Source organism: Apus apus, chromosome 1, assembly GCF_020740795.1.
Source record: "Apus apus isolate bApuApu2 chromosome 1, bApuApu2.pri.cur, whole genome shotgun sequence".
NCBI classification, from domain to species: domain Eukaryota; kingdom Metazoa; phylum Chordata; class Aves; order Apodiformes; family Apodidae; genus Apus; species Apus apus.
This window is the reverse complement of record NC_067282.1, coordinates 102,381,692-102,404,667: the sequence shown is the minus strand read 5'-3', so window position 1 is coordinate 102,404,667 and position 22,976 is coordinate 102,381,692. Positions and strand designations below refer to the sequence as shown.

Below are 22,976 nucleotides of genomic sequence, written 5' to 3'. Positions count from 1 at the left end.
TCTCAAGTTGAATACCCTTTCATTGTAAAAGCTAGAAGAGCTTCTCAGTTGTCTGACTTACATATTGATCTAATGTACTATTTATTTTTAATGAAATAAATTAATGTGAAAGTTCTTTAGATAGTTACATCACTTTATTGTTGCATCTTATGCTAATGGTGCAGTTGTGGAATTTATTAAAATAAAACAACTGTTTTTCTTATAAATGTATTTTCTTAGGCAAGTTGGACGAATGCAAGCAAGAAACAGCGTGAGAAACTACTTGAGTTAATTCGTCGTCTTGCAGAGGATGACAAGGATGGTGTGATGGCACACAAAGTGCTGAACCTTTTGTGGAATCTGGCTCATAGTGACGATGTACCAGTCGATATCATGGACCAGGCCCTTAGTGCCCATATTAAAATCTTAGATTACAGCTGTTCACAGGTGGGTAACCTGGTATGTTCTGTTGTGAAATCAGTCACTGACAGTTTCTTTCTATGCTCCATGAAAAAATCAAAGGATTTGGCAATTTAACAAAAGTGTTCCTTGTTGTAGATTTGTATTATTCTACCAACATCCAGATACTTTCTAAATGTTATGGGATGTATTTTAAATAACACAGTTTGTTGTTTAATTGAATAGAGTGAAATACATCAGTTTGCCTGTCTTGTTGCAATTGATGGCACATTGGAGGAACTGGAAAAGTGCCCTACCAAAGTAAATACATAGAGAGGAAAGCAGCCCCCCTCCTGTCTTTGCATTTTTCTGATCCAAATTGTACTAATTTGTTTGGGTGTTTTATTGTGGGGTTTTTTTCACTAAGTCCTTATATGTCTTGCATTAGAGAGGACCTAGCAAAGAACAGGAAAAACTTATCACGCGCTTTCCTTCCCCACTCAAAATTCTGGGGAAGTCTGCTAGAATAATAATTCATTGTGGTTAGAAATCACTCCATTATCGGACTTGACAGCTGCTGGCAGGTTTTGTTTTGTAGTGGTTAATAAACATTTTCTTATTGTTTCTTGCTATTTTATAGCAGTACTCTGAGTATGAATGGCTAGAAATAAATGAAAGAAGGGAAAGAGCAAATTATTTAAACACTGATGATCCTGTCTAGCTACAGGTTTTCTTAAATACGTGCTGAATGCTTGAGTGCTTGAAGGCAGAGGGTTTATAGCATACTGATAGCTCTGCCAACATAGTGTGACTTAGCTACTTGTCTTTTGCTTGTATGCTTCAGAACTCAGTTGATCTAGTATTTGTGTGGCTTTCTGTGTTCTATCTTGGAAACAAGGGAATCATGGTAGTTTCTGCAATATACTCTATTCTGATTTAAAACACTTGTTCTTTAAGGATCGAGATACACAAAAGATCCAGTGGATAGATCGTTTTATAGAAGAGCTTCGCACAAATGACAAATGGGTCATTCCTGCACTGAAACAAATTAGAGAAATTTGCAGTTTGTTTGGTGAAGCACCACAAAACTTAAGGTATGGAATGCATTAAAATTTTATCTGTTAAAAGTTGAATGAGTTGGAATGAAGCAAATTATTAGATTTTCTTACAGGAGGTGGAGAAAGCTTAGGTAAAATCAGAACCTGTGTTTGAAGATGTTATGGAGTTTGTTTTAATGTGTACAAATAGCTTGTAAAAATGCAGACACTTAGGTTCAGTAGGAGAGCCTTAACTGTTTCCTGAAACATCTCTTTTACTTTGTGGAATAAATTCAGCTTTTTTTTTTTTCTTTCCATTGTCCATGGACTTTCTTGTCCAGCCATGGAATTAGCTTACAAAGTATAAGTATATTTTATGTGCATGTATGTATGTACACACCTACACAAAGACAAATGTACCCACCCATCCCTGTTCTTTGACGATAAATTTATACAGGTAGATTATATAGTTGAAATCAAAGGTGACTTTTTTTGCCTGGGAAAAAACTTTACTGACATTCTCTGCTGAATGGAAGTGATTAGAAATGTGTTGAGTTTGTTTTATTGTTTGTTTTTTTGTTTGTTTGGTTTTAAAAGGAAGAAAAACAGAAAACCTATTGTCTGTTGGGACTATGTTAAAATGTATGTGCATATTTTCATTATTTTAATGTCTTCTCACTACAGAAGTATCTGAGCTTGTGTGCCCCTAACAGTTTTTGAATCCACATCAGAGTTTTTACAAACTCTAGAAAAATGTTGTTTGGTTATCAGTGTTGCATAATTGCTTTGCTTTAATTCTTGTAGGCAGGTAAAATATTTAAATCAATGTTGCTTTTACAGCCTGGTTAGAACAAGGGTCAAGGCAGGGAAAGCTGAAGAAAATAAGCCTTTAGTTTACACAATGCTTTCTTCTTACTGGTATCGTTTTAAGGAGCTGTGATAATACTGCATTCCTGGATTTTTAAGGTTTCTTTACTAATTTAGTTTGAAACCTCTTTCTCAATTTTTAATAACATTTTAATCCTTTCTAGTTTCACATTAATGATTGATTGAGGTTTTTCCAACAAGGTCACAGTTACCTGCTTATTAGCAGATAAGTCTGTTCTCTGTGTCTTGGACTTGTTAACCTTTTACATGCTGTAGAATCTAGGTGAATGTAGCTACCTGGTTATTGGTGGTACTTGTTCAAGTTGAATGTTTTTTAGCATAATGCTTTATCAATGAGTCTTTGCTTTAAGTAATTACTGAAGCACAACTTATTCAAGGCATTTTACAAAGTTTCTGCACTGAACTAATCTTGGGAGAACCCTAGCTTCTTTTGCTTTTGTAAATTTAGGTTCCCTGTATGCTCTACGTTGTTTTTTGGTTTTTTTTTTGTGGAGTTTTTTGTTGTGGTTTTGTTGGTTGGTTTGTTTTTTGGGGTTTTTTGTTTTTTTCTTTGGTCAGAATTTCTTCCATTCCTCGGCTTTCAGGGAAGTCTGCATTGCAGGATGTAATAATACCTCATTTTTATGCAGAATTTAAAAACAAATGTGGCAGGAAAATAAACATTGAATTAAAGATTACCTCTTGCTGTGGAGAAGCCTTTGTTATCTAGATACTTTGAGGGAGGTTTTTAGTCAGGCAGTATTGCTGCCCACATGACTGGTAAAACTAGTGAGTGAAAACATTTTGAAGTAACCAGTGACTTCTCAGGCCTCAAGTTCTCTGGTAACTCTTAACATTGATAGTTCGAAAACTGTAATGCATGCATCTAATACCTGTTCCTGCCAGCTTACCTTATCTGATGCAAAACTTATCTCTAACATCCTTCTATAAGTTGAATAGATCAAAACAGATGTTTGTGACAGCTGCCTCAGAAACATTTCACAGAGCTTTCTGTGTGCAACATAATTCTTGTAATCTAGATGCTACTCTTTGGGGTGGTTCAGTTGATTGGCACAGGCAATTAAAAAATTTGGCACAGAACAGCTAAGGCTGCTGATGCTTGGCAAAAATAAATAGAAATTACCTTATGCCATTGGCACTGTGTAGATTCTTTTGAGGAGGAAGATTTAATTGTTATTCTTGCAGTTGATCAAAGAGATTAATTTGTTATACAGTTGCTTTGGCAAAATTGAACTCCTTGACCACAAAGAAATGCTGCATGTTTTGGAAAGTTTAGCATAGCCAGAATTGCAACAGCATAAGAAAATAATTCTTACTTAAGCACAAAGATTCTTACAGGTGCAAGGATACTTAGTAATATTAAGGAACGGTCAACTTTATTGCTCAAAATACTGACCTTTAGTGTACAGATAATAAATCATCTTAATTTTCTCTGTGTTGTCTGGTGAAGGTAGGGCCTCCTGTAGACCAGTTTAACACACTTGACCTGTATCTACTCAAGCAGTGTAAGATTGGTCTCCTAAATGACTTGCCCAGAAGGATTAACTGAGCATCGAGAAGACCTTCTGTAAGAGTTTAAGGCTTTAAGGCAACGATGATACTAGCTTCAAGTCACTTTTTAGCCTAAATAGCAGAATTTACTAGGTTTGGTCATTGCTATTTGGACCTTTAATGTCTGCTTTTAATGGTACATAGTATTTGTATGTCTAGTAGAAGAATTCTCAGCTTAAAAGCTGAAGCTACGTGTGCAGTATTGTGTTGGTCAAGTTATATGTGCAGATAATTTTTTAAACTGTTTATATTGTTTGAAATTTAGCTTTTGTCGCTTTGCAAATATATTTCTAGTAAATAAGCATGCATCCTAACTATTACATGTCCCTTTTAATGTTTTCAGAATACTTTGGCATCCATTTGAAAACACTAATTTTTCTTCTTACATGTTTGCTTTTGATATCCATTTAGTAGATACTCAACGATGAGTTTTTCTGTTAACTTCAATTTTTCAAGCTCCTCAGTTATTACTAAAGGAATGTGTTCCAGTGGCAAGGTCATCATACAGTATAACTTCATCTACTTAAAGAATGGTTCCATAGTTGAGTGTAGATTTTGCTTTCATTCTAGGAGGAATGCTAGAAAGTATTGTCAGATAAGCTTTTTTCTGAGCCTAAATTGAGTCGTCTTGCTTAGACTCAGTCCTAGCAGATGATCAAAATAACATCTATTTGCTGACAAATGCTATATAGAGGCAGTGTCTTGGATAGCTGCAAAAATACTTCTGCTGTTTTTGCTGCTGGCTTGTGCAGAGCAGGGAAGAATGGAACTGAAATGAAGCGTAATTTGAAAGTTTCTCAAAGTGAAAAGAGAGGATGTTCTTTCTAGGGATATGATGTTCTGTATGTTTTCTTCCTTCATGCTTCCATCCATTTTGTTTTCTCTCCGACATATGTCTGGATTTCTTTTTTTTTTTTTTTTTTTTAAACCACATTTTGTGTTTACGTGCCTCTTCCAAGCTGTTTGGAAAGCTCTGTGCATTATGACATTTAATCTTTTGAAGACCTCTGTGCTTAGCAGGCCACATTCTGTTGGTTGCAGATAACAAAATTACTGGAAGGGTGTTAATGGCTTCTGTCTTTTAAACCCAGGATTGACAGTGATCTTTGGCCCAATGGATCAAATATCAGTTGTTGTTACATCTACAGTGAAATGCAGTTATCAGCTGCAAGATAATTAGCAGCTGATGCTGGAACTGGGTTTTCTTGTCTTCCCTGCTGTTCTCAAGAGGGGTGATGATACTGTGGAGTGTTGTAGGTCAGGCAGAATGGAGACCTTGTTTTATAGAAAGAAAAAAAGGGAATTCCTACTTGTAATCCACTCAGCTAATTCTGGAGTCTGCTTTCTTAAGTGTTGAAAGAAAGAACAACAGTTCTGAAATTGTGTGTATTTCTTCGGGGCAGGCTATGGGATCAGCTGAGTGGCAATACAATGAGAAATGTATTTCTTTCCTGCCCCACCTCTCCCCACCCCCATGTTTTCTCTCTTTACCATGAAAGAGCAGCACAAGTTTGCATTGTTTATGCAGCCGAAATCAGTGCTGTGATCTGCAGAAGTTGAGGCTTTTTGAGACTGTTCTGTAGAGGTGATTAGTGTCCAGGTTCTAGAATTTTACAGTGTTTATGACATGTAGTTTCGGACCCAAGCTCTGTAATTTCTCTTGCAGTTTACTTTTGTAATCTAAATATGTCTAGCACTGCTTCAGAGGAGCATTCTTTGTCACATCTTGTTAATGGACTTCAATTACAATTTGTTTATTTGGGGTATTTCTTTTCTTGAACTTTCTTGTTTTTTCTTAGACAATATGCTCTGCATAACTATGCTTTTTATGTTTGTAACAATATTTTTTTCAGATAGATACTGTTAGGAAAAACAAACTGCAGAGTTGTGAAGTATTGTGAGAATTAATGTGATTATTGGCTAGTGTTATTTCACTGTAGTTTTAAGACTGTGAGCTTTCATTTTGAAAATTTACCTAGTTTTACTATTTTAATATTAAATTTAGAAAATAGTATCAGATGTGGAAGAAACTATGTTTATGTGTATTGTAGTTATACTGCAATTCAGGGTCTCTATCTTTGGAACAGTTTGCCCAGAGAGGTGGTTGAGTCACCGTTCCTGGATGTGTGTAGAAGTTGTATAGATGTAGTACTTGGCGATATGGTTTAGGGGTGAACATGGCAGAGTAGGGTTAAAGTTTGGACTTGATGATCTTAAGGATCTTTTCCAACCTGAATGATTCTGTGATTCAATCTTTACTATGCAGTTTGTGGGCAAGTATTTCTATTCCTGTCTTGCTGCACATATTCTCCCCTCTATCATACTGAGCTGCTCTGATTGCTTTGATACTTCTCATACATACTGTAACTGTGTAATCCTCATTCATTAAGTGCTTTTAATAACTGGTAAGAACTGTTGATATGTCAGAAGAAAAAATAAAAATACCATCAGAAATATTATATGCTTTCTATTAGAGATCTTTTATGAAAATTTGGAACTTGCAATAAAGATTAGTTTCTTAAATTCATTTTTTAATTGTTACTTGCAGGACTTCTTTACTTTTCTTGTAACACTTGTATTTTTATTTCAGTCAAACTCAGCGGAGCCCTCATGTGTTTTACCGACATGACTTAATCAATCAACTTCAGCACAATCATGCCCTAGTTACATTGGTTGCAGAAAATCTCTCTGCCTATATGGAAAGCATGAGGCAGTATGCTAAAGGTAAGTTTTTAAATTACTAATTGCCTCATAAATAGAGTGTATGAAAACTCCTGTTGAAAATTGAGTTAAAAACAAATTATTATAATGAAATAACTATTTAAATTTATTTGTTTAATTTTTCAAGCATTTGTGGGGTTGATAGTCTTTGTGGTGTCTGGGTAAGAAAAGCTTAAAATGTAAACATTTTGTTTCTTAATTTAAACTGTGGTATGTTTTACAACAGAATATGGGGGAGTGGCAGCTCTTGTTTATCTGTGGATTGACAAACATCATCATGCCCTACTTAGGCTAGGGTGGTTATTTGTATGGAAAACCCTACTCTTGCGTTTTGTCCCACTTACAGTTTTGAGTTTTTGTATGCTCTTCTGAGAAGTTTTTTAATTGCCTCTATTTGAAACCAGTGTTTGGAATGTGTCAGGAAGAAGGACTTTAAACCACGGGGATACTGCTTTTTTGTACCATGCAGCTCCCATTTCTGTTTAGTTGCTTTATTGCTGCTTTTGTTAGTAGCAGCACTTAAGCAGGACATCATGTTAGTATTATATATTTTGGGCCAAACTCAAGCCTTCGCTGATGAATTTACACTTTTCTACTGGATTAGCTTTCTAGTTACTGAGACAGGAAAGTGAAGGAGAATGATGGACCAGGATACACCTTGACCACTGTATTTTATATACAGAGTTAAGCTAAGAGAAGTGAAAGGAGGAGATAGACAACCCCCCCTCTCTACTTTACTGACTGAAAGTAGGGATGCATAACATGCAACCAGTCTTTCAGATACATCTCAAAAATTACACAGTATGTTATGTAGGAATTAAATGTAGATTGTTTAGAGTGGACAGGATATTTGCACATTGTAAAGTAAACATGTATCTTCCACTATTTGGGTAAGTTGCCTAGACACTTTCAATTTTGGAATTAATTTAATTTTTTGAGTACTTGATAAAAAATAACCAAAATATGTCCTTGGAAGACTTGCTTGAATTTCAGTGGTGCTATTATGAAGATGATAGCTTCAGCCAGGTATATAGGTCAATGAGAATGACGTTTAAGCTAAATCTGTGTATTGCAGCTATATTTTTCTTTTCAGGAATACATTAAGGGGCTTACCCTAATTTAAGTTCCTTAATTAATCATAGCATTGCAGTAATTAGAATAATACTAAATGATCTGTTACGTTCTCCAGGAAGGTGGAATAGAACTAGTATTATTTCATGTAACTTCCGTAAGCTGTGGAGTGCCCTTTCACTTTGCTGAAGTGATGCAAAAATGCAATTTCACTTATAATGAACTTTGTGTCTTAATTGTAGTGATAGCTTAGAATCTATGATACTATTAATCTCTCGAACTTTGACCATCTGTGAAATCTGGGGCTTGACCTCAGGGGTAGGAAGGAAACATAACCAACAACTATATTCTAATGTTCTCTTTGTCCAAAAATAGCATACACATACTACTAATGTCTGAACTGTTCATTAATTTCAATTCTTTTTGAATGCTGATGCTGAAAATATATTTTTGACAATATTGTTTACCTAAAAGATTGTTGATGACTGACAGAAGAATTAGGCTGATGTCTTTCATGATTCCTGTGCCAAAAACGCATCCCATTACCCTGTCCCTCCCCAAATATAATGACTCAGTTAAACAGTAATATAAATATCTTCAGCATGATGGAAATTAGAAGCGTGCAAAGAGTTTATATTTAATCTAATTACAAAGCAATTAAATTGTGCTTTCTTGAGACCAAGCTGCTGCAGATCTTCTGCTCATTTGCATCAGAATACAAAAGCAGAATAATGGTAGTGGGGATCTTTTTTATTAGATGCTTTATTACATGATTAAGGGCAGCTATAAAATATCTCCTAAAGTTCCAGATACTGTACTAAGGATGCAATACACAGCTCCTGTGCAATTTTCCTTTCCTGAGTTATTTATACTAAAGAGAGCAGAACATAGAACCCTGTGAAGTTTGCCTTTCATGCCTTCATGCCGGAGGAGAAAAGATGCCTGGGGTGTGGCTGGAGAAAGGGAATAATGAAAGAAGAAAGAATATTATGATTGTGAGGACAGAAAGGAAGAACTGGACAACGGTACAATTAAGCTTAGTGGTAGAAGGTGAATGAGACAGAGGGAGAAAATTCAAGGCAAACATTCAAATAGCACAGAGTTAAACAAATGCCACAGGAAAAAAAAAATCTAGCTGCCCACAGACTTTTTCGCAGTTAACACGACAACTACTGTGTGACTTGTGATTTATTTATTTATTTTATTTTGAATTTGCTGTATTTATTTTTCTTTAAGACTTCCGTAGTTGTGTTCTGTGATGGAGAACAGTGTTCCTGTTCTGTTATTCACTAATGCATATTCTCTTCTGTCATACTCCCTTGTTTTAAGTTTGCCTTTTCAGAGTTAAAGAAAAGCCTAATCTATGTTTCAGAATGTTTTCCATGATTTATGACTTTCACTTCTACTCAACTAACCCTTTCCTCAAACTCTGCAAAGTCCTCTATGAGATGAGACAACTGCTACTGCACTGTGTAGTCCTGAAGGAAGAGGTTGCCGTTTCATCTTGTCTTTTAAAGACCTTTTGAAAATTTTAAGCTTGCTAGGCACTTCTTTATCTTCTGTTTTACTGAAGTGATTAAAAAAACTGAAAGTGTTAATGAAATGTAATTACTATATGTGTGTTTGTCACTAATTGTACTTAAATTTTCAACCAGTCATTTTTTTTGTCTGTAACTTCTTTCTGATTCTTCTGTTTCTGTATTGAAATAATTTTTAGGAGATCACATTTGGACTTAGTGCTGGAACCACAGTATAGGAAATAAAAAGGACAAATGTAGAAAGAAGCTAAGATAGAGAATATTTAGGAAGACTGAATTTTTTTGTAGTTCAGAGTTTTTTAGAGTTCTTAGTTACCTATATATTGCCTTTGGACAACTAACCAGCCTTTAATATTTGAATTCTGTCATTGCCACTATTGACGCTTGTATCTGTGAATTGATCTCTATTCAGGAAAAAAAGCTTAGATGGTCCCCATGGTTGAAACAAACTAACAACATGTCCCCCTCCAACAAAACAAAATCAAACAAAAAAGCCCCACCCAAAACGCCCAATACTTGAAGTAATTTGTTTTAATTTCTCTGAAATATGCATACCTACTGTAGGTGATTCTTTTGCTAGACCCACATCGTATTTTTCAGGTTTTCTACTTGTAGCACTTAAATAATTTTTGTTTTGCTACTTTTACATTCTTTCTTCAGAATTTTTTTCACATTTCTTCTTTTGATAATTGCCCATTTATTCTCACTTCATTAGGATTATAATTTAATTTATTGAAGGATTTCTGGTGATCAAACTGTCTCTGATTTTGTAGACATCAGTTAACTACTAGTCTTCTGTTTCCTGGTTATTTTAAGTTAATGTACCTTTTACGCTTGTATATAGGGAGCAGTATTTGTGACAGTTTTTTTTCTCCTAATTTTGAAACACCGATGATGCACTTCAACTGTTAGACTTACTTGTTTTGGTTTGGGTTTTTGTTTGCCTTTGTGATATCATAGGAAAGATTGATTTCCAGTTCTGAAGAGAAATTTTACTATTAATCTGAATGTTGTCAGGTTACAGTCTCCCGTAGCTGGGTCATCTTAGTTAAATGCAATCTGTATACCTTTGCAAATAAGAAATACAGCATTAATTAGTTTATGATGGAGCTGTCATAATGAACATGTGTTATGATGAAATATTAGTAGTATAGATCAAAGTAGTGTAAAAAGCAGATCAAGGTAGTAGTACGGGTCTCTTGAATTGCATAAAACCCAACCAAACAAAAGACAAACACTAAACAAAACCACACCAGACCCAAGATCCTATAAAGCAAACAGCTGTTTTTAAAAAAAAAATATTATGCTGAGATTTGATAAAATGCAGGTAAAAGTTACACTTCTTGCTGAAAGTTGCTCACTGCCTGTTTCAGACTGGTCAGTAGTACAGGCATTTTGTTTTTTGCACTTGGAAACTTGCAGTAAATAAAGTTTTTGTATCCTTTCCTCTAAGTGATGTTATGTACATAGCTACTTAAAAAGTGGTAAGGAACAGGAGTCGTTATTTCCTCTGGAGGGGAAAAACCCTAAAGATGAAAACCTAGAATTTTGGAAAAGATGCTCTGTAATGAAAATAAAGCATCCTCAGAAAAAACACCGGATAATCTAAATTATGTGCTTGGTATACTTTTTTTTATTTTAGCTGACTTCTGGATTCAAAGTGACTACTTGAAATAAGGAAAAATTGATTCAATTAAGTAGAACGAAAGTTCTTAATTGTTCTGTAATACTTTCATTATACTGAATAATGAGTACACAGTATCTGCAAATAATTGTTGATTTGATTGTAGACTTCAATAATCTTTGCTTATACCTAGTTTAATGTAGGATTAAATACTAACTGGTAGCAGGCTGCTGGAAATTACTTTCCTACATGTTACTGAAAATTTACTGTGGTTTGAGTGGGTTTAATTGTATTCAGGCTAAGACTAACGAGTCTTCAAACATGCCCTGTCTTTTAGAGTCAGTCTTTTTCTGAATGTAATGTCTAATAAAACTTTTTGTATTTGCAGAGCATGGTGAATATGATCCTCAAACTGTAAGACCAGGAAGCAGATACAGTCATGTGCAGGAAGTACAGGAGCGACTTAACTTCTTACGGTTAGTTTCAACTTGATAATTTGTTTAGCTTCTGTAAGAATACTTTGAATACTTTAAAGGAAAAAAAAAAAAACACCTCAGTATCTCTTGCTAGCTTTAAGTTGCTGGGTCAACTCAGATGCAAAAACTACATTGAATGTTTTTGGGTTTGTTTATTTTTGCATTGTTTTGTTTTTTGTTTGTTTTTCCCCACCCTCAGAGGGCTTCTGTGCTAGTATTGGAATATTCAAATAGAGTTAATTAAGGTCTTTGCAATTCAGGGCTCTGATTCTGCACTAACATTTGTGTAGACTTCTCTGTCTGTGTGCAGAACCCTACTGACTCGAATAGAACGTGAATGGTGATACAGTTGCATAAATGTTGGGATAGCTTAGCTGGAAATGTAAAATATTATATGTAGGGTGTCCTTATTTGTTTTACCACACCAGATTTAAATACATGGTCATAAACTGACATACACTTTTGTCAGACACTGATGTTAGGTAGTTGATGACTTTTGACTTGCTACTGTTTCAGTACAGTAAGAAAACAAAGGATCTCTGCTCATCATAGAGCTACAGTATGTTGATGCTTTTTAGGCTATGTCTCACAACTTTTTCTTACTTGGTTCTAACCCTTTTTCTAGACTAGTAAAATCCCATTAACTGTGAAAGTATCAAGTTCTCTCCCCTTCTAAGGGAGATTTTTTTTTTTTTTTTTTTACTTTTTAAAATTTCACCAAGAATTTTTAGGAATTAAACTGAAGTGTTAAGTAACTGTTTAATGAAATTATACAATAGCATATGGATAGCAAACTTAATTTATTACTCCTGCAAGTTAAATATGTAACTACCTTTAAGTACACTAGTTAATGTAAAGAAATTGATCAAGTCCCATAGCTGTCAAATATAGAATATATAGGTAGCATTTTCTGAAAAGCAGTGCCATAACTTAGTCCCTGATATCTTTCTGATTAAAAATCTTTTAATGTAAAAAATTATTCTGAAGAATCTTGGTTATCATTTGTTCTTATGAAACATTTTTAGTGTTAGCTCTCAGAACTGAAGTTCTTAGTAATTCTTTAATAATAACAAAAATGGAAAATTTTATTTAGTAAAAAAGGAGAAGTATACTCCTGGTTGACCTTATTTTGTGGTTTGGCTAGAGTGAGTGCGAAACATGATGAATGATTGCAGAAGTAATGTAATCTCATGTTGTGACTTGACTTTTAAACTAAATAGTTTAGGAGATGTGCATTTGTTTGTATATAATATGTAAACAATGTTTGGTGTTTTTGTGTAAAACATTTTTGACAAATTTTATTTCTTTTTTGTTTGGCCTATGAGCTCTTGAGCCATTCAAAATCACTAAGAAATCATGGAGCTAATTATGAGTGGACTAATGACGTAAATAAAGTTTTCAGGGTCATACTTATGATATTTACATGTATAATATGCATTTCACCTTTTTGCCTGTACTTTATACTGAATTGTAATTCTAGATGTCTGTTAAACAGTGCTGTTAATTTTCTTTTTGTTTTGCTCAAGATTTTTGTTGAAGGATGGTCAGCTGTGGCTCTGTGCCCCTCAGGCGAAGCAAATATGGAAGTGTTTAGCTGAAAATGCGGTTTATCTTTGTGATCGTGAAGCCTGTTTTAAATGGTATTCCAAACTAATGGGGGATGAACCAGACTTAGACCCTGACATTAATAAGGACTTCTTTGAAAATAATGTGCTTCAGCTGGATCCTTCCCTATTAACAGAAAATGGAATGAAATGTTTTGAACGTTTCTTCAAAGCTGTGAACTGTCGAGAAGGAAAGCTAGTAGCAAAGAGACGAGCCTATATGATGGATGATCTGGAATTAATAGGATTAGACTACCTTTGGAGGGTGAGTTAATTGGAGGAAACATCTGAAAGGTTAACTGCTAAGTTTTCAGTCTCTTTATATTTTTAGGAATGTGTAATTTATTAGTTATAGACTGAAATTACAAAAAGCTACTTTTTCAAAATAACTGTGTCGACGTTAACTTCACTGTCTTCCCAGCAAGTAGACAAGTTGTTAACTTTGCAGACTAATGATTAATGTAAAGCTATTTGACACATCAAATATATTTGTGTATGCATGTGAGATTTAAAAAAATGTGTATATTCTTGAAGAAAGAAATGTCATTTCAGGTAAATTACCTGGAGGTTTCTTGCTCCCTCTCTCATGCATACAGTAGAACTTTGTTTTGTACACTTCATAAACTAGTTCATGTTGATCATTCTAGTATGGTAAGCTGGAGTGATTCTTGGTTATACAGAGTGATCACAAGTCTGATTGTTTCTCCTATATCCACAACCTTTTGTCTAAATATTATTGTAGTTTTTCAATACGAAGATTGTAGCTTTCTCAGGCTTGCCTGATGTATTGGTGAAAAATGTCAGTATCTGATTTGATGCATAATTTTTTGAGTGTTTCAGTTTTCAAGAGCTGCATTAGAACCCACGGTAGCACACTGTGGCATAATTATCATTACCGTGTTTTGTAACGTGCTGTATATATAAACAGCAGTCTGCTAATTTTGGTTGTGGCTTGTTGAAGGGTTAGGTGTTTTAATCATGGTGATAATAGTTAAAAACAAAGCAAATCACAATTTTTATACAAGTAAGTTTTCACACAGTGTTTGTGTACAAAGTGCCCACATAATATTAGCATGTTTTAGTTGTGGAAATAAACTTACTTGGCTCTGCCCTGACATTTGGCAGTATGACAGAACCCATGAAGCTTCAGCTCAGTATCCTGCAGAGGTTATCTATAAGGGCTTCTTTCAGACCTGGTGGCTAGTAATTAAAATTTAGGTTAACAAGTTAGAAACAGAATTTTTGTGCTTGTTCCGCTTCATCTACTCACAGCATTTTAAGTACTTTTAAATTCTGGTTTTAAATCTTTGGTGATGTAGATTCTTGAAGCATCTGAAAAAATAGTTGTCATCTTCTCTAAAACTAGTAAAAATGAAAATGTAATGTGAAGGTGAATACACACACACACACACAACTTTTACTCTGTTTATAAAGCATTAGTTTGTTTTTTTTTGCTAACTCAGAACTTTGTTGAACTAGTTAGTTCTTAATTTTGACTCTCACATAACTAACTTCAGTGTAAGTAATAATTCTTTTGTCATCAAGCATTTTAGTCACTTTCACCTCATAAAATAATTAAACTTACTGTTGTGTCAAGAGACTTAGTAATCTTGTTTTTAAATTTTATGCCAGGAAGTTTAAAGATGTTCTAATGCTTTTTTATTTATTTATTTATTTATTAATTATTCTAGGTTGTGATTCAGGGAAATGATGACATCGCAAACAGAGCAATAGATCTTCTGAAAGAGATCTATACTAATCTTGGGCCACGGTTACAAGTTAATCAGGTAAATAAACACAGAATAAACACGGCAACTGGAATATAGCATGATGGAAAAACCGTTACAAAATTCATTTTGGATATTTTTTTATTTTTGAAAGCTTCAAAAATGGAGGATTATTTTCTTGTTTTGGATAATATATTCCTAAGTCTAGCTGTCAGGTTCTTTTTCAGATGCAGAATTAAGAGCTTTTTCTGATACTTGCAGATTGAACTCTGATAAATTTTTTGTATTAAATCGATCTGTCGCTCTTCCTAGTCAGAAACCAGTTCATATATGCCTGAGTAAGCCTTTTCTTGAAATTCTAGTTGTGGTACTTACTAGTATTTTCACTGGATTGCCATGGGCTAATGTAATCTTTTTTTATGTCGTGTCCTCTACAAAGAGTCACAGAGCTTCCATATAATGGCCAAGCTGAGCTCTAGCAAATCAAATATCATGTCCCTACGTTAGTATTTGCTGTAAGCTGTGTTTCAGCAGACAGAAAGAAGAGATGATAAGTTTCTGAAAGTTCAGAGGAGGTGAACTGAAGGGAATTCACAAATTTGTGAGGAAATACTCTCCTGCAGACAAGCTCCAATTGGTAGCTTGCCAGTTGTATTTCTTAAGACTCCAATTTTCATTCTTTTCCTCAAAAACACTTCTAGTCATCAGAGCTGCCAGTCTGCTTGATAGAGCACACACAGCTGATCTAGGTGGTGTGTTTACAGCCCTTCAAGCAATAGCTTAGTATAGTGATAGGTGGATTGTATGCTTCTTTATTGCTATAGATCTGGGCATTCTAAGCATATGTAGATCTGCCCATCTTCACTTCTAAGAAGTGCTGGATTTACTTAACAGGCACAGAACTATTTAATTTCAGAGTGTTGGTGACTTCTCTGTTCCTGACCTGCCTCTAAGAAAAGTGGCTGATGGGCTGTGGTTTAATGCCCATAGCTATGACTATTGCAGATGACTACCTGGATACACTACAAAGTGTTTCCAGTGATACTACTGTAGGTTATGTTAGTCTAGGTCAAGAGCAAGGAGATACTAGATATCAGGCAGAAGAGGGAGATTTGCTGCAGCTGTCACAATACTGAGTCTAGCTCAAAATCAGTTTCTGAGTTTATGCAGGAAAGTGTCTGGGTTATTTTCGGAGGTTGGGATTGGGATAGTTGTTCTGGGGGTTTGTAAATGCTCTGCATTCACCCTTAGTGTAAAGTTAACCTGTACTAGATTGTCAGCTAGAGATTCTTTAGCATAATCTGCAGAAATGGATGAGAGCCCAATTTAGTGGTCTCTGTGCACAGTTTTACTTTTTCTATTTAAGTTCTATTAAATTCAAGTTTGCGCTATACAGTTACAGCTACTGATGACATGCATGATTCTTGAAATGCACACTAAAGTAGAGCTATTTATCAATGGGAATTTATTCTGAAGTAGAATAAAGTAAGTTTATACCGTAACTCACCTGGTTTTGTTTTGGTGTTGTTTTGGGTTCTTGGGGGATTTTTACTTTGTGGTGGTTTGGTTTTTTTACTTCTACCATTGGATTATCCTGCTGAAAATAAGGGTTTGATATTTATTGTAATTGCACCAATTTTTTAATGTAATTAGGTAGTGATTCATGAAGATTTCATTCAATCCTGTTTTGATCGACTAAAAGCTTCCTATGATACTTTATGTGTGTTGGATGGAGATAAAGACAGTATCAATTGTGCAAGACAAGAAGCAATACGAATGGTGAGAGTGTTGACTGTTTTAAGAGAGTATATAAATGAATGTGACAGTGATTACCATGAAGAGAGAACTATTCTACCTATGTCAAGGTATGTGTGAAAATGCACTACTGTGATTCTGATTTCTGTTAACTAAGGTATTACTAATATTTTTGTGATTTTTACATTCTAAGTAGTTTCCATTCAGATAATGTATTTATAGAATTTAAAAATTTCATTTTCTTTGCTAATACATAAAACTCTGATCTGTAGTTTTAAAAAAGTAAAGTACAGGGATAGCAAACCTGGGATTAAACTTGTATGTGGTTTTTGTTCTATAATTAGCACAGCATACCTAGGTTGTTTTGTATATATTTATTTTTTTCAGATAATTATTTAAAAGCAGTACCATTATTTAAGTTAGTATGGGCAAAGCTGCTTTGTTTTTCTTAGTCCTGTCATACAAAAACATGTTGTTAATGTATATCTTAATCTTCTAGTTCTTTACAGAGATGCTAATCTTACTTTGCAAGCTTAAATTTAGGATTATCTCAAAGTGAAATATTCCGAGTTCATTATAAAATGGGGAAGAAGAGAACAGCACTTTGAACTATATTTATTTTCTGTATACCTTCACTCTTCTTATACTTGTCCTCAAGTAAAAATGTACCTTAAATCCTACTTGCTTCTTCTTTACCTCTGTCTTTGGTATCAAAAAAAAAGAAAAAAAAAAAAACAAAACTCAAACCACTTAAATCCAATGTTATGTATGTGTTCTAACAAACAAAATACTTTCCTGAGAGGAAGGCAGAACAGAAGGATTGTTCAGAGGTTCCAGTTTTAGCCTCTGTGTGTGGGAAGGAAGTATCAAAAATATATAAAGAATACACTAAGATTTATGCTATGGATTTATGATGCACCTAACATTTTTAGACATGGTGGGGGTTTGTTATCCCCTTATTTCAAATGCCCTTTTAATCAAGAAAATCTAAGAAATTCCTGCTTCTTCATGATATTTTAGTTACTTGCAGTGGTCCTACGACATTTTTATTGTCTGTATTATCAGAAAAACATAAAATTGTTTGGATTGGAAAAGACCTTTAAAGGTTATCTAGTCCAACCCCTCTGCAGTGAGCAGGAACATCTGCAACAAGATCAGGTTGCTCAGAGCCCCATCCAATCTGACCTTGAATGTTTCCAAGAACGGGAAGACATCTGCAGCCTCTCCGTGCATCTTGTTCCAGTGTTTCACCACCCTCACTGTAAAAAATTTCATCCTTATATTTAGTCTGCCCTCTTTCAGTTTAAAACCATTATTCCTTCCAATACCTGAAAGGAGTCTATAAGAAGACCTGTTCACAAGAGCGTATAGTGATAGGACAAGGAGTAATGGTTTTAAGCTAGAAAAGGGTAGATTTAGGTTGGACATTACAGAATCACAGAATTGCTGGAGTTGGAAGAGACCTCTAGAGATCATCTAGTTCAGCTTTCCCACTGAAGTAGAATAACCTCGAACACATTGTTGAGGACTGTATCCAGGGAGGTTTTGAATATCTCCAGAGATGGAGACTCTACAACCTCCCTGGACAGCCTATTCCAGTGCTCCATCACCCTCACTGTAAAGAAGTTTTTCCACATATTTAAATGGAACTTCCTATATTCCAACTTGTACCTGTTGCCTTGTCATTTCACTGGGAACTACTGAGAAGAGCAAAAAAAAGTTCTTTAATATGAGGGTGGTGGATCACTGGAACAGGTTGCATAGAGAAGTGATGGAGACCCCATCCCTGGAGACATTCAGGATCAGACTTGATGGGCATCTGAGCAGTCTGTTCTAGTGTGAGATGTCTCTGCTTATTTTAGGGGAGGTTGGACTAGATGACCTTTAGAGGTCCCTTCCAACCCAATACGTTCTATTTTTCTATGACTCCTTGTCCTGTCACAGCAGGCCCTGCTAAATAGTCCCCATCTTTCCTTTAGGCCCCCTTAAAGTACTGGAAGGCCACTATAAGGTCTGCCCAGAGCCTTCAGCCAAGCTGAACAACCCCAGCTCTCTCAGCCTGTCTTCACAGGAGAGGTGTTCCATCTCTCTGATCATTTTTATGGCCTACTCTGCACCTGCTCCGATAAGTCCATGTCTTTCCTATTGATTGATTCATTTTCCTATTGGCAGATTAGTCCTAACCAAGTTCTCTTGATGATTGTGAGTGCATCTTTTTTATATGGGCCATTTACTTGATTAGACTTTTTCACAGGTCCTATTAGTAAAGAGCTTTTATGAAGAATTTTTTGCTTATTTTATTGCAAGGGTTTAGTTTGTTTGGCTTATTTGGGTACATCTTTCCTAATGAGTTCTCTGCCATTGTGCAAAGTGTGATCACTGCTAGTGTGAAAAAGTTTTTTCTTTTTTTGACCTCTTTAAATTGTTAAGAAGCATTCTGATTTTTAAAATTGGAATTCTAATAAAAAACTTATAACAGCTTCTAACAGAAGGCATTAAGACTTCTGATGTTTTTTCTGATCTTGGTGTGTTTAAAACTCAGTTGTTTTGCTGAAAGAGCAAAAACATAGTTGCCAGTCTGATTGAGCTTTATTTGCATATTTTGATCAGGAAATTGCAAGCTAGAGGAAAGATCTAAAACTTCATAAAAGACTTTTTGAAATTAATTTAATGTTCTTAACAGAAATGTAAAGTTGACCATATGTTTCATGCACTCGTAGAGTGTGGCTTCTTGAGAGCTTCTGTGTATTTTATGTTTACTTCCATAAAATCACTTGCTGGAGTGTATCACCATATGTAAAGATTTTTATATCGAAGTACCTGCAAAACAAAATACAGCAAGAAAAGTAATTTATTTAACGAGGGCAAAGATAACTTTATCTGGTTCGTTTATTTTCAGAGCTTTCCGTGGCAAACATATCACACTGGTAGTTCGTTTTCCAAACCAAGGCCGACAGGTGGAAGATCTGGATATTTGGTCTCATACAAATGACACAATTGGCCAAGTACGGCGTTGTATTCTCAATCGTATTAAAGCCAACAGCGCACACACAAAAGTAGAGCTGTTCATTGGTGGCGAGCTGGTGGACCCTGCAGATGATAGAAAATTAATTGGGCAGTTGAATCTCAAAGATAAAACGGTGAGTGTTGCAAGTAGATTAGTTACGTCAATCCAGATTTCACTTCCCTTTTGTAAATGCTTGAAAAATGCCATGTGTGGAATCACTTATTCTTGTGAAGTTATTCCATTCCTCCTCTTCATAGTATGCCACTAAAATTGTATCAGATGCTTATTTAGTAAAGAATCTTCATTTTTGCATGGTATTAAAACTATGATTGTGTTTTTCAGCTAATTACGGCTAAGCTTACACAGATAAATTCTAATATGCCTTCAAGTCCAGATAGTTCTTCTGACTCTTCAACTGGTTCTCCGGGCAACCATGGCAATCACTACAGCGATGGCCCAAATCCAGAAGTTGAAAGCTGTTTGCCTGGAGTGGTAAGCATATTCTGAAATGAACAGTTTAAAAGCATTTTTCCCGGTACTGTTTTTAATGATTTTTATGTGGTTTTTTTTATTTTGCTTATTTCCAAGATCATGTCACTGCATCCTCGATACATCTCTTTTCTTTGGCAAGTAGCAGACTTGGGCAGTAGCCTAAATATGCCACCTCTTAGAGATGGAGCACGTGTTCTTATGAAGCTCATGCCACCGGGTAAACCTTAATTTTATGGTGTTTTATCTTGTAATATGCTGTATAATGAATTCTTCTTTGTTACATAGCAATGAAGATAGGGGAGTATTTTTCACTTTGTGATAATTTATTGATACTTGAATTCATTACTGTTATCCTAATTAGGATTGTAAATGTATTACCTAAACAGTTATTTCTTGTCTGTCATACGAAGTTGCATAGTTTGCAGTTGGTACTAGGATTCAGTGCTACAGTGCAGTTCATTGCAGTTGAAAATGGGGAGAAACATTGTGTTTTGAAGTGGTTTTATAGCACTGCTTTAGTAGAATTACTTTTGTGCTGACAGAAATCACTGCTGAACAATTTGTAGTCTGATCTTGTCTGTCAGCTACATTTTTTGTAGCTTCTCTAATACACTTTAAATTTTTTCAGATTTATAATTGTAAATACTGCTGCCTTGTTCTGGAGCAGTTTTGTTACGGAATGTTTCTAAATTGTGTTTTTATTTCAGATAACACTACGGTGGAGAAACTAAGAGCTATTTGTTTAGATCATGCAAAGCTTGGGGAAAGCAGCCTTAGCCCATCCCTTGATTCTCTTTTCTTTGGTCCTTCTGCCTCACAAGTGCTGTACCTAACAGAGGTTTGTGCTGCTTTGCCTGGTTTTTAAAAATTTCCCAGCTCTCTCTTTGACAATCCTTTCTGTAACACTTATGAAAGCCTAAGATCAAATTTTGGTTTTAAATTAACAATAATAGTTAACAGTAGACTGGAATAAAGTGATGTATGGTAATGCTGTCAAAGCATTGCTTAAGTAGTATTCCAGTGTAGTCTCAGGTTTAATCATCTGTACTCAAAACTAGTGCATTTCTCTTAATTAACTCTGTATTTTGTTCTGCAGGTAGTTTATGCCTTGTTAATGCCTGCTAGTGCACCTCTGGGAGAAGATGCCAGTGACTTCCAATACAACTTCTTAAAAAGTGGTGGTTTGCCTCTTGTATTGAGCATGCTGACTAGAAATAACTTCCTGCCAAATGCAGATATGGAGACTCGAAGAGGCGCCTACCTTAATGCTCTAAAAATAGCAAAATTATTGCTAACAGCAATTGGATATGGCCATGTTCGAGCTGTGGCAGAAGCGTGTCAACCAGTTGTGGAAGGCACAAGTACAATTTCACCGGTAATATAAATCTTCCTTGCTGCAAATAACAATGTGCTCTGGTTTTTATATTGTCCGCAGCAACTTCTTTGTACTCTACATTGCCAGTCTCTTTCAGTGAGTTGCATGTCAAGAACTTGTAGTACTTTCAGATAATGTTGTCTGACAATTCTAAAAAAGACTGAACTGAACAAATACTGTTTCGTCTTGTCTGTCAAAAAACAGATATGAGATCCACTTGCTCCATGTATGATTTTCAGTGCTTTGCAAGGTTGTCAGTTCAGGTAGCTTTCCATTTTCATGTATGTCCATCTCTTAAATGTGAATTCTGCTTCTTTTGAGCTGTTGAGTCTATTGAAGGGTGTGTCTGAATTTCTTGTATCTCCTATTTCTGGTTAGAGCATAAAACAGCAGAACTGACTGTCATGACAACCCTTATTCGTCACAAAAAGAAGTCCTTGGCTTACTAGATTCCTGATTTTCTCAATTGCTTCTAGAAAAATCTTGCAGAGAACAGTTAGGTACATAGCAAAGTTAAGTTTTGGTAGTTGAAAGATGTCCTACCTTAAGTTCACTCAGACATGGAAAGGGAAAGTGTAACAGAGGTGTGCTGTGATCTCATAGTAGGTTTTATGCATGGTTAGTATGGCTAGTTAATTTTTCTACATCTGGACAAGTATCTTACAGGTCAGGATTTTATTTCTCCTCTCTTACGGTAGGTGTACAGTATAGAGTCCAAAAATTAGAATTTGCTACTGTCCTTTTTGGACATCTGCTTCCAGATATTCCAGTTTTGGTTTGTTGGGGTTTTTTGTGATGTTCCATCCCCAATAGTTGCTTGAGCTATCAGTGTATACTCAAGAACACATAGAAGGCCCCACTTCAGAGCACTTCCTTCCAGAATATTTACTGAGATCCATCTTTGAAGCAAAGAAGTGCATTGCCTTTCAGTCTGAGTAAGAAATATCTGTTCTGGTTAGCTGCTGTTGGAAGATACCCAATTCATTCTTTTTCAAGGAAATTAAAACTCTTGATGATTACAAAGAGTTGAAGGATCGCTTTTCATATCTCATGTTAGAATAGAAACGTCTTAAAGAAAACATGTTTGTTACTCAAGCCTTTGTGTATTTAAAATTAGTAGATCTTACAGTCCTGTTTTCTTACAACGATTATTCAAAAGGCAGTTTGGAACATAGATAACATTGGTTGAGTTTTGAAATACTGTTTGAAACAACAACCTTGAAATACTGTTTCAAACAGGTTTATGCTGGCCACTTTAGGAGGTAGTAACATTTGTCCATGACTGCTGATAATCACAGTTTAGTGTTGCAGACATCTTAAATTTATTATTAACCGATTTGTTGGAAAAAACATGGTTAATCTTGCTGTCATTGTCATCCTGTTTGAATGACTTTGGTCTTGATACTTTTTATTGCTGCAGCGCCGATAGGCTTACACCTTGGAATGGAGGTGAGGTTTGTAAATACCTTTCATCTATCTCGTCTAAACCATAAATACCATAGCACAACTTTCTGTCTTGGCTTTCCATCAGTGCTTAAATAAATGAGGGAACCAAGATTCCGTGTGCTCTCTTCCAGTTACCAGTATGCTGCTGTCACAAGGACCTTTTACATTTCTCTTTTTCCTTGCTTTCATAGAAAGTTAAGTCAATAATGTTGTTAAACATAGTATTCTGGTACTTAGATCCAGATGGTACTTAGATCCCCCATGTATATTGTATTTGATAATTTAG

General features: G+C 35.2%; 1 protein-coding gene across 2 annotated transcripts in view; it reads left to right on the top strand.

Moving 5' to 3' along the window:
- The window catches only part of USP9X (ubiquitin specific peptidase 9 X-linked), a 107,310-nt gene that overhangs the window by 45,633 nt on the left and 38,701 nt on the right, over window positions 1–22,976 (top strand). For both annotated transcript variants that reach the window (XM_051628824.1, XM_051628815.1), the window contains exons 12-23: window positions 220–426; window positions 1,336–1,472; window positions 6,445–6,578; window positions 11,197–11,284; window positions 12,811–13,153; window positions 14,580–14,675; window positions 16,269–16,480; window positions 19,270–19,510; window positions 19,720–19,869; window positions 19,966–20,086; window positions 20,577–20,707; window positions 20,966–21,244. In XM_051628824.1, the coding sequence (XP_051484784.1) occupies window positions 220–426; window positions 1,336–1,472; window positions 6,445–6,578; window positions 11,197–11,284; window positions 12,811–13,153; window positions 14,580–14,675; window positions 16,269–16,480; window positions 19,270–19,510; window positions 19,720–19,869; window positions 19,966–20,086; window positions 20,577–20,707; window positions 20,966–21,244 (2,139 nt within the window). The remainder of the gene's footprint in view (window positions 1–219; window positions 427–1,335; window positions 1,473–6,444; window positions 6,579–11,196; window positions 11,285–12,810; window positions 13,154–14,579; window positions 14,676–16,268; window positions 16,481–19,269; window positions 19,511–19,719; window positions 19,870–19,965; window positions 20,087–20,576; window positions 20,708–20,965; window positions 21,245–22,976) is intronic.